A 12,987-nucleotide genomic window follows, 5' to 3' on the forward strand; every position below is an offset into this window, starting at 1 on the left:
GGGTGTGTTCTAGTACATTTTAAACCTAGATGCTTATAATTGTAAACACACATTCTATTATATCTTTTTCGCAATACAAATATTCTTTTAAAAGTTTTCCAAGTTTGTTAAACATATTAACTTTGGTTTTAGACAGATTGACCTCTAAACACCATGTTACAGTACAGGATAAACTATAAAGTCGTTTTTGAAAGACTTGCCTTGGAACTAGACAAAAAATAACAAGATCCTCTGCATACATGAGGCAGTCAATTCTGCGGTCATTTATATCAACAGCATCTGGGGTTTCATTAAATGCATCCGGTAAAATTCATTTATAAAAATATTGAAAAGGTTGGGATTCAAAATATCCCCTTAGTTTACTCCAATTTGGGAATAAAAATTGGAAGTAAGCACATTGTCTATTTTAGCACATAATTCACTTTTATTGTACATATCTCTCACGATTGCATGGAAATTACTACCTATGTTTGGCGGCAAAAACACACGTTTTTCAAAACGATGGATGGAATAATGAAAACGGAAAAGATCGATCTTCAATCGGTCTTAAAAAAGTCTACTTCCAGATATCGATGTAGTTTTAAAAAGATCAATCTTATTTGAATCGATCTTTTTTCAAGTGTAAATGCTTAGATCGATCGCTTTGTTCAGGTGAATGTTATATTCAGATATGAAAATAAATCTGCGCATGTTCGGCGTGTTTAAAAAAGATGGATGGAATACGAAAAATAAACATAGATTCGGCTTTTTTTTTTATTATCTTCTAAATCAATAAGTTCTATTTGTTTGCTGCAAATCCTCATCTTCAAACGCATTGGCCGTTCGTTATTTAGCGATAGTCTACACACATATCTTTGTTTAATGACTTGTGATGTATGATCCAAAATAATGATTAATAAGTCCATTCGAAATTCCAATGAGCAAACTATTTTCTCAATGATTTTGCAATGTGTTATAGTTCGCGCGAGATGCAGAATTTCCTTTACTATTCTATTTTTAGGATTATTTGTTTGCGAAAGGTAATTTATGGTCAGATCGGTTCTTTTTATGTTGTAGTGTAAACGCATTGGATTAAATAAGGTCAATCTCGTCCATAAAGGATACATTTTTTTTTAAATGCTTCCAGAACTTAACTTTTATTAGACTCTTTTAAATAAGTATCACATAACTGTTTCAAATCCTACAATCACGGGAATAACTAAGTTCGAGTACATGCATGTTTTGTTTATCAAATGTGAATCAGACCTGAAAATTCGGTGTAAACAATATTTTTGTAACTCGCAACTCGACTTTCTTAACTCGCAACTCGACTTTTGTAACTCGCAACTCGACTTTCCTAACTCGCAACTCGACTTTTGTAACTAATAATAATAATAATAATAATATCTTTATTTAGAGAGAGTAACTCATTTGGATTACACCAATTTTCAATAAGGCTCTCTTAATACAATAATAATTACATTACAAATAAACAATGCATCAATAATAATGGTAAATAAAGATTATGTACAATTTAAAATACAATAAACAATTATGATATGGCATTACAGTAAAAATATGATGGTAATGTTAAAAGTACATAGATTTGTATTTATGTTTAAATTCGGATACTGTATTTGATTTTTTTATTGAATTAGGAAGAGCATTCCACACTTTTGGTCCATTGTACGAGAAACTAGACTTATACAACTCTGTATTTGGTTTTGGAATAATAAAATTATCTGAGGATGAAAATCTCGTATTATATTTTTGGTTTGCAGAAGCTGATACAATAAGACTGGACATATATTCTGGAGCTAAGCCATGTTTTGCCTTATACATTAGTAATGATTTGTGATAAAGTATTCTTTGTGTGATTGGCACAATGTTACATTCGTGAAATAATTCTCTTGAAGGTTTGGTGTAATCATGTTCGTCTAAAATTATTCTTGCTGCCCTTTTTTGCAGTTTTAGTAAACTATCTAATAGAAAGTTATTACAGTTTCCCCATATTGAACAACAATAATCTAAGTGAGGTAAAACGTAAGCGTTATAGTACATTTGTCTAGCTTTATGATTTAGATATTTCTTTATCCTTTTTAGTAAAGCTAAAGAAGAGTTAACTTTTTTGATTATATAATCGATATGAGAAGACCAAGATAGAGATGCATCAATAAAAACACCTAGAAATTTTTCACATGTACTTTCTATAATTTGTTGTCCATTTAAAGCAAGATTAATGTTTTCATTTGATGTAACGGAAAGCTTTTGTTTAGATCCAATGCATATAGCTTTCGTTTTAGATACATTTACAGCCATTTTATTGTCTTCACACCAGCGAAAAATATCTTGTAAAACCGTATTCAGTTTTTGACTGATGCAACTTTTGTTTTGTCCAATGACTGATATGGTGCTATCATCAGCAAATAAATCGGTGTTATGATTAGGATTAGACAAAGGAAGATCATTAATAAAAATTAAAAACAACACCGGTCCCAATACGGATCCTTGAGGTACACCCGTTTTTTGTTTTTGTACGTCTGAAAATGTATTTGAAATAGATACTTTCTGATATCTGTCAGCCAAATATGATGTAAACCAACGTAATGAAGTATAAGCTAATTTGTATTTGTTTAATTTTTGAATAAGCAGTTCATGATTGAGAAGATCAAAGGCTTTTGCTAGATCTAGAAATACTGCTCCAACAAGATCGCCATCATCAATGGCTTTAAGCCATTTATCTATTAAAGCTGTTAAAGCAGTTTGACAAGAATGGTTTGCACGAAAGCCTGACTGCATTCTATACAATAACTTGTATTTATTAAGATATTTTACTAAGTGTGTTTTCACATGTTTTTCAAGGATTTTAGAAATGAGTGGTAAGATTGCAATTGGTCTATAATTAAAAACATCCTGTTTTGAGCCTTTGTTCTTATAAACTGGTATGACTTTTGCCAGTTTAAATGAGGATGGAAAAATACATGTTTTGATACTCAAATTAAAAATATGACAAAGTGGTAGTGAAATAGCATGAGAAGACATCTTTAAAAATTTTGCACTTATGGTATCAAGGCCTGTTGCTTTTGATTCATCTAGTGCTTTTAGTTGTAAACACACAAAATCATAACTCATAAGTGGTATAGAAAAATACACGTCATCTGGTACATGACCCGATATAAAATCACCAAGTTTGTTAAAACAACTACTAGAATTGTAGATGTTTTGATCTATATTAAGATTATCTGTGATATTTGTGAAATAAGCATTAAAAACATCAGCAATGCCTTTTGGTTCTAAAATTTCCTTTTTGTTACAATCACTTATGATTTTTATACTGGTATGATTGTCGGTACCGCTGACAGTATGTAGGTGCTTCCATAATTTACTGCTGTTGTTCTTTTTTTGTTCTATGATATTGGTATAATAATTTTGTTTAGAGTTTTCGATGAGATATTTGACTTTATTTCTCCAAAGTCTATAACTATACATATCTTTTTTCTTATGATAAAAATCACGTTTTCTCATGCTATCTAGAATTTCATCATTCATCCACTCATTTTGATACAAACGTTTTACTCTCTTTTTAATGAGTGGAGCATGATGATTTAATACTTTAGTAAAAATATTCAAAAAAGACAACAGTGCTTCTTCGGGGTCATCAATTTCTAATACACAATTAAATGAACACTGTGATATGTCATTGACAAAATCATTTTCATTAAAATGTTTAGTAGATCTGAACGTAATATATTCATGAATTTTCTTTTTCGATTTTAACCCTCTTTTGTGAGAAATGCATACTGGATAATGGTCACTGATAGAATACTTCGGAACAGATATAAAATGAATATTATGTGGTTCATTGCTATAAATATGGTCTACCAAAGAGGAAGATGTTTGTGTGACTCGAGTAGGAACTGAGACTATTTGAGACAAGTTAAAAATGTTTTTTAAATGTGACCATTTAGCTGGAATCTTTCTCGACGACAAATTAATATTAAAGTCACCCAAAATAATCATTTCCTTATCTTCAATATCGACATTTGTTAACATTAATTCAAATTTTGTAACCCACTCTGCATTACTTTTTGGTGGTCTATAAATGTTACCAATTAATATAGGTTTTTGATGAACAAAAATAATTTCGATCCACATTGATTCTATATCATCATTTTCCAAATCATGTCGTCTTATTGTGGTTAACATGTTAGAAATATAAATTAAAAACCCACCGCCAGATTTTCTAATTCTGTCTTTTCTGTTTGTATCATAACCCTTAATATCTATTTCTATGTACTCGCAACTCGACTTTTGTAACTCGCAACTCGACTTTCTTAACTCGCAACTCGACTTTCTTAACTCGCAACTCGACTTTTATAACTCGCAACTCGACTTTCTTAACTCGCAACTTGCAACTCGACGATAAGAAACCCTCACAAGGAAGCATCCCGTGACTTCGTGTGAGATGTGAGAAAACGTGAGGTCTTTAGTTCATAGTCTTGTATGAATATCCAGTGACTGTTTTCACGAAGATCAATCCAAGTGTTGTTCCAAGTATTTGATGGATTATAAGAGTGGGTGAACAGGGGAAAGGAAAAGGGAAAATGGAAATGAGAAAACCGAAGTTGGGAGGAAGGAGGAGGGAAGTGGAAGTCGGGCGGGAATAAGGGGGAGAGTTGTGGAAAGGATAATCTGAGGAAACACATTTGACCGATTTTCGTCTGGTAGTTAGGGGAAGGGGAGTGGGAGAAGGGCGCGCAAATTGAGAGTATAGATAGGGATAAAAGTGGGTGGGAGTTTGGGTAGTGAAGTAGGAATAAGGGACCTCCTGGCCACCCCTCTTCGTAATGATATCATAGGATTGTTGTCTTATCCGCATATTCCTTTAACGTGTAGTCTATAGTAACGCAAGTAATGAAACCCTATAGTTTAATGATTACACTTATATAATAAACTGTACAAATTTGTTGTTGTCTGGGCTTTACAACAAGTAAACACTACATAATCATTCATGTAATAACGAATAGGTAGATATTTAAAATATTTGTGGGTCAATCGATCGGTGTAAAATATTTGCTTTTGTAAGACACACAAGTTATTACAATAGCAGTTTATTGAATGTTCAAAACAGACAATACCGTGTCGGCTCACATATCTCTTAGTCAGAAAAAAACACATTGTATACACACCAAAACAATTCGTGACACTTCATGGGTATATGTATACTATATGTATACCTCAGTCATCTGAAAAGATTTATTACTCATGTATATATTTTATTAAACCCTATATATAGCTAGGTATATATATATTTTTTATCGAAAACATTTCACATAGAAGAACTATCCCCTCCAGTGGTGTAGGGTTATTCACGACTTAAACGGTTTAAAAGATATGGGAAAATCATTAGAAAATTGGTGTGAAGTAGTAGAGAATTGATAAGAAGTAGTGGATTCGTAAACGATAATCAACGAGCGACTTTAGTCGCGAGTTGATTATCGTTTTCGAATCCACTACTTCTTATCAATTCTCTAGCTTAACCCATTTCTAGTAAAACGACTATCTGTTTCATGATCTGACAATGAATCAACGGAATTTCATGAACATAATTTCGTATTTTGTCTTTTTTATTCTCTGATAGCTGGAAATGATTAGATCCACACGGTTCACATTTTTATATAACTTAATATAAGTTAAATTTAACTTAAATGTGTTGTTATCTTCCCTTATTATTACCAGATTTTATATTTGTGAATAATTATTTCATTCTATGTTTAAGCATTACAAATTATCTATATTGATTAGATTTTAGTATTTATAATTCATTCAAAAAGACATATAATTAATATACGTAATTTTTTAAATCTTTTTTTGAAAGTTAAAAAAATTTGACTACCAACATTTAGAAACCTTTAATATTTACATAAATAGTTTTTAGCAACCGAATGAGGAGTTAATGTCGTCAATATCTCCCAATTGATTAGGTTTACAACACACAATAAAAATGACTTAAACATTTTAAATTTTATTGAAGTGAAAATGTCACAGTAACATCACTTCTCTAGAAACCAGTTGATGATAAGATAGATACAAGTGATTAGTCTTATTTAAAAAATTATATATAAATTTTGTGTAAAATGGTTCCCTTTCATTATCTTTTGATTATTGTAACATTATTTCATTTGGCATCCATCGACAATCAGTTAATGAACTAGTATTATTTGTGGTACTCATTCTGAAACCCAAGCAGACTTGCTCTTATTACAAATGTACAATATATAAGGTATTCAATTTTGCAGAGTATCATGTAAGCTGTTCATAGCCGTGATCGTCTAGTCGTTGACATGGTAAAAAAAAATTGTGATATCAACAGTGCCAAGTTCAAGCCTAGTATCCTGAATGATTTTTTTTGCAATATTTTTCTCTTCTAAAAAGTAAAATCACAAAAATACTGAACTCAGAGAAATCAATTCGGAAAGTCCATAATATTGTTTTTAATCTTAGGGGTATCTTTATTTCATTTTTACTATAAAGTTGACGATTTTGTATCTAGTTTTGCCGCCAAAGAAGTAGTTTTATAGTCAAAGCTTATCACTCTTTATTAAAATTAGAGTCAGTAAGATGTTGATTTATATAATCAAACAAAGAAAAACTAAGTGATCATGGTATGATATCATTTTAATACTAAAACCAAAATTAAGCATTTGCCATGATCAAAAGGGAAAGGCCTTGTACATTAAAAGTCATAAGTGTAATGTGTACATGGATGTTTATTTTATTAAGGAATTGTACTAATAAGTAATATTTACAATTCATTGATTTAAAAATCACCTGTGTAGATATTTTATTAGATAACACAAAGACTGAAATTCAGTATATTGACATGCATTGACAGATATACGATATAAGAGTGATATTTAATTATTAATTTATATCGGCACTCGTGGTCTGGTGGTATCATGCATAGACTACAGACTTTACTGACGAAAATACGCGCGAGTTCGAATCTTTCATTAGTCACTCGTTTTTGAGAATATCACATGTCGTAAGTTAAAAGTTTAAAGTTATGATATAAGTTATCTTAAGTTAACATGGTGGCCAGTGGATTCTTGAAAAATAATCCACTGTTAGAACAATAGACTGACGTCAGAGAAATGGGTTAACGAGTACATGATCAATGAATTTTAGAACACAATGAAGAATTTGATGATTTTAATATATTTCTATAACATTTTAACCTTTCACGTACATTCTATTAATCTGAAGTACATTCATTCATTACATTTTTTTCAAAACCTTTATGATTTATTTTTTTTTGCATTTTATTTTGATTTTTTTGTGGGGTATTATGATCTATTATATCAGAAAAAAATCTGTGAAGTCACACATTCAATGTAATTTAACGTTATTCCTTGGCCTATAGATAAGAAACTTTTCCTGGTATGGGTGGGGTTCTGTTTCGTTTAACTTCGTCTGTCAAATCAAATTTCTTTGTGTTGGTAATTGTGTGAATAGCAGTTAAAAATCTAATTATATAAGTTATTTACTTCAATATAATTTAATAGTCAATTTTAACTTTATTAGGTTAGTTTAGATTCGGCCTTCCATCCATACTGTGAATTTTATTTTAATGGGGTTTCAACAATAGCATTCATAAGGAATTCAGACATTAAACAAAATGTAGAGATGCTAAAATCAACCCTAATACACCTGTTTATATGAAATACATGTATTTGTTTTTCCGCGAATGTTTAAAGAAAAAAACCACTATTTCTCACTCTAATACTAGGAAGTCCTACCTTTATATGAAATACTATACCATGAGGGTTTTACTTCAATGTATTATTTTTCAAGTGACGTTGGAATTACATACATTTTTTATAGTCAGCGAATACTCAGATCATCTGGTTGAGACTAACTAAAGGACCTTTGTTTATTCTTCCCCAAACGGAAAAAAAACATTCAGAATTGTAATGCACGTTGTCTGCGTTGTCTGCTCTTTTAAGATGGAACACATATTGTAGCTTTTTGATTTTTATTAGGGGGGTGCAAAGTAAAATAAGAATAATTATATGCATGTGGTATCAAATGAAATGTTGTTGATGTAAGCTGCAAAATCCGTATCATTATTTCCTTTTGAACTAGCACCATATTTTTGGAATATGGGTCACAATCAGTATAATGTAGTTGCCAGATTAGCAAAACAAATCCTTACAGACTCTAGTTTCCTCAGTTTGCAATCTTATAATTTACACTGACATTTATGTGATAAAATACACGGTCACCAGTCCTTAGTTTATCAAGCCTTTCTTCATTAATGTATAAATTTTATGTGGATGCTATTTTTTTTTTTATAGAAGTGACCTATTTTTTGGACAATTTGTAGTCTCTTTTTTATATTCATGATCATCCATTAGGAAGTCAGAAACACCATGATTTGTTAATTTCTATAGTGATCGATCTAGAATGACAAAGCGAAATATACTACAATTCATATTTAAGCTCTGATAATATTACAATATTGTTTTACAATAACTAATGTTGCAAGTCACGTAATGTTGAAATCAATCTCGACTTTTTTGTCAGGACATCTATTCTATATTTCATCTGTATATTTTGACTATACTTCACAATCAATATTTTGGATGAATAATTCAATATACTTAAATTGTTTACGACTTCTATACTTTAACATGCTCTATCTGATGTTTTTGTGTGTACTTTCCTTCATGACACAAAAGCAATATAATTATATTACTGGTAACCATAAGCTGTCAAATAAAGATAATGTAAAACTTGAGTAACTATAATGCAGATTTTACTGCAGATGCATAAAAGCTTGAAATCAACACCAAAATGGCGTCTAGCTTAACAACGACCCCTTGTAAAAAATGACATAATTAGTCTCCTTTTAAATAAAGTATAAACAGACTCAGTCTTATTTTACACACACGTTTATATATGTTAATAAAATTGTTCGTATTTTGCAACCTTTTCAATCTGTTTTATTTTCGTAAAATTATGAACAATTGTGTTCAGAGAGCCTCTGGCTTTCATCATATTGTAAACATTTTTAACTTTTTATGTAAATTTGCTGAAGACAAATTGGTATATGTTGGATAGATTATTCACGATTATGAATGGCCACGAATTGTTTTGTCAGGATCTGTCATGTTAAATTACTAAACTAAGCATTAATATTTATATAAATGTAGATTGATTAAACTATATGAAAATTTAACCAATTTGTTTAAATGGTTTACACGAATGAATGTCATTATCATAAAAACAAAAGAGACATCTCAATGATCCTCAATGTATACTATGTATAATTTTGGTTTACCAATACCCTTCTTTGGAATTCAAATCGTTACATATGTAAATGAAAGATATCTTAGTCCATATTGGAAGTAAGTGGCATACAGAGTGTAGTTTGATTTGAGATAGAAATAGAATTGACTTTGCAGTATAAATCAAGGATTTGTATAGTCTTGCAGCAAATAAATGCTTTTCGCATTGATAAATATAAACTATTAAATGAGTAGGGCCAATTTCACTGTGTTTGTTTCACTCACACGTCAAAAATCTAAAAATTGTCAAATTATTCTTTAAATTGAACATTATAGAGAGCATATATCATAACATTATTTAGCCCTTCATGTTGCTGTTCAAGGCTTTTTGATACAAATCTCTCAAATTTCGGTCTTTGGCATTCTTCGGGAGTTTTTGATTTGATGACTAGTTTTGGAATAAGTCAAGATAATGTTAGAACCACCAGGTACACATAATTTGCTGGGATACTTCGAGTTTTAGTAAAGATAGAAAGACTTTTTAAAAATGACCAGGGTTTGAAATAAATTCAGGGGAAATTGCCCCTATACTCCTTAAAAAAACTCCATTTAGTAAAAACTTGTAATTTGTTATCGTTGCTGTCAGTGTTCTAAGCTGCTTGTCGCATCAGCAGTTAGTGTTGAGCATGAAAAAGGACAACCTCTTTGACTGTCCTATATTAACACTATGGCATTATAACATTTTCCAAATTGCCTTGTCCATTCTGGTTTGTGTGCCACGTTAAATAAATTTGAACAACTAATGTCTAACAATGTGGTCTCCGACTGTGGCTGTGATTAAAACAAATATAGTTAGTTTATTCTTCGAGTATGAAATCAAATATGTCAGGTATAGCCGAGGTTTATATTGGAATACCAGTTAGGTTTTCGTCACCAAATGAAAGTAAATAGATATAGGAAGATGTGGTGTGAGTGCCAATGAGACAACTCTCCATCCAAATAACAATTTATAAAAGTAAACCATTATAGGTCAATGTACGGCCTTCAACACGGAGCCTTGGCTCACACCGAACAGCAAGCTACACATGTATAAAGGGCCCCAAAATTACTAGTGTAAAACCATTCAAACGGAAAAATCAACAGTCTTATCTATATAAAAAAAACAAACGAGAAACACTTATAAATTACATAAACAAACGTCAACTATACTGTACATCAGAAAGTAAAGACTGTATACTAGAATTCTTGTTTGAAAGAAGAAGAGATTTAATTTATCAAGTAACTTTTTTTTATGGAATTTAGAAAATTATCACTTATAATCATCCTACTTTAAGATTGATCACTGAATACCCGCAGTTATTGTATGAAGCTTTCTCCGTGCATATAGTATTTCTTATATTATAAGACTTATTTAAGTATGCAAACTGCAGTAGATAATAAAATGATAAAAAGTTATGACTTTAGTTGCCAGTTGAAAAACACCAGAATACATGAAACAAAACAGAAGTTTAGAATGAACCAAGTTCAGTTTCTTTATGTTTTCTTTTCAGACGGAAAAAAGAACCAAAGAAAAATAATAATAGACGTTTTCAACCTCTTCAATCGGGAAACGATTCTAGTAAACATAGCACTTTAAATGGCGTAGATCCACGGGTGGATCCGAGAAATGCTGAAAACAGACTTCCGAAAGTAGGAAGTAACGGATTATGGATGGGAGGAACTCCAAGTATGTATGCTGGTCCACCTCAAGCCAACTATCACTATGGGGATAGAGATAGAGACAGAGAGAGGGATCGACACGGGAAAAGAAGTTCTTCTCTGCAGAGAACAACGTCGGAGGAACGACTTCATCAGAGTAAGTTGTCGTGTCATGTCGTTTTTGGGCAGGATATGCTTTTAAGTGTTTCGTGCAATGACTTGAAAAATTAAAGATAGGTTTTAATTGAAGATTGTAAGAAGCTTATTAAGTCATCATAATCGTATTACGGATTTACTTTTATACTATCTAAAAAATAATAGTGTTTATCGTATTAACAGATATACTTAATATAGGTTTTGTCTAGTTATCTTTTAATTAAGTTAAAAGTAGTACTGAAGATATTTATATATATGTGAACGGATATAAAGATAGTCTTTTTGTAATCTGATCTAAAGAAATCATAAAGATATTTATAAAAAAAAAATGTTATTTGCAAATTTCTAAGAATGCATTTTATTGCTTAAAATACATGTTTTACTTGCAGTTTATCGTTGTAAATACATTGTATATATATTTGTACATATATGTTATATCTGGTTTCCGTATTTTTGTAAAACTTCTAAACCACAAATTAAGAATGTTTTTTAATGTCAAGAACAGTTATTTTTATGTATCACTAATTATACAGACATAAGATATATTACATATCGATCCAAAAGCTATGGTACAGACTTGGAAATGCTCGGTAAAACTTTGTAGTTTTGTTTTATGTTTGTTTGGTTTTTTTTTTGCTGTGTAGCAAGGGTGATTTATTCGCAGACACTAAAATTTAGATTTGATTTATACAAAATTTAATTCAACATTATATTTTTAGAAGATTGCACAAACGTTAATTCTTTTGTTTGGTTTGTAACTTTCTGTTGAATTTTATTAATAACAAAGTTAACCGCATGTTAAAGACATTGTCCAGACACTTCAAGCCAAGATGAGCACACTTTTACATTTGAATATATCACTGTCTACATCTTTATGACATACTAATTGTTAGCTTTGGGGTTGTAAATGTACTTAAGATACACTATGCAGGTGATATGGTCATTCGAGTGAAATAAGTACATAAATTAATGCGCCATTATTTACATTAATTCGTAATAAATGAATAAACGAATTATTTCAAGGTAATTTAAGTACATTTATATCACGAGATAGTAAGTATTAAGACCAATTGAGAATATTTATGCCTTTATTACTACGAGATATTAAATGGTTAACTCATACAGAATTGTGTCAGAACAGTCATAAGTATTGACTCACTAAACATTTAGTATGTACATTTGGCCTAATGTCACCTGGTGTTGGTAATAAGTCACATTGGATATTAGATTTGGTCTGTAGGGTGCATTCTCATTTACATCAATCCTGTGCATATCAACGCGACACATTTTAAAGCATATTATAATGATACAAATCAATATCATGAGAAACAAGGTTATGAGGAATGACTGCAAGTGAGACAATAGGTAAAGACCAAATGTTGAGGATGCAGACAATTACTGGTCACTGTACGCCTTCAACAATGAGAAAATCACATTTTGCACTGTAAGTTTTAAGGGTTGACAAAAGCAAAACAATAAAAAAAAAAACCCAGCAACAACATTAACTGAAAAATGTTTCGTTCATCAGATAAGCACGAACACAAAAACAAATACTTAAAAAAACAAGACACAAAGTCCCAATTTATGATTTTGGCAGTTATTGAAAAAAACCTTTAAGGGGGCTCCTGGGTATAAATCAATTTTTTTTTTCTAATATAGGATTTCGCTATATTTTTTTATAAATGAACTTTATCATATACTTAAAAGAAAAATGAAATAAAAAAATGGGGTCACCGTTCATTTAAGCTCACAATCTGCCTCCGGAAGAAGTATACGTTTTTGTTAATGTCCTTTTTTAGGAGAAATAGAGGTAATATCGAAATAAAAAAATAACCTATAAAAAATTATAATTACAGAAATCGAT

General features: G+C 30.6%; 1 protein-coding gene across 7 annotated transcripts in view; it reads left to right on the forward strand.

Annotated features, from left to right (window-relative positions):
* LOC143045774 (uncharacterized) overlaps positions 1-12,987 on the forward strand; it is a 40,587-nt gene that overhangs the window by 22,107 nt on the left and 5,493 nt on the right. For 6 of the 7 annotated variants that reach the window (XM_076218513.1, XM_076218510.1, XM_076218515.1 and 3 more), the window contains exons 3-4: positions 10,820-11,124; positions 11,657-11,713. In XM_076218513.1, coding sequence (XP_076074628.1) covers positions 10,820-11,124; positions 11,657-11,713 — 362 coding nt within the window. The remainder of the gene's footprint in view (positions 1-10,819; positions 11,125-11,656; positions 11,714-12,987) is intronic. The other variant, XM_076218516.1, reaches the window with a different exon arrangement.

The sequence above is a fragment of the Mytilus galloprovincialis genome, chromosome 9, assembly GCF_965363235.1.
Source record: "Mytilus galloprovincialis chromosome 9, xbMytGall1.hap1.1, whole genome shotgun sequence".
NCBI classification, from domain to species: domain Eukaryota; kingdom Metazoa; phylum Mollusca; class Bivalvia; order Mytilida; family Mytilidae; genus Mytilus; species Mytilus galloprovincialis.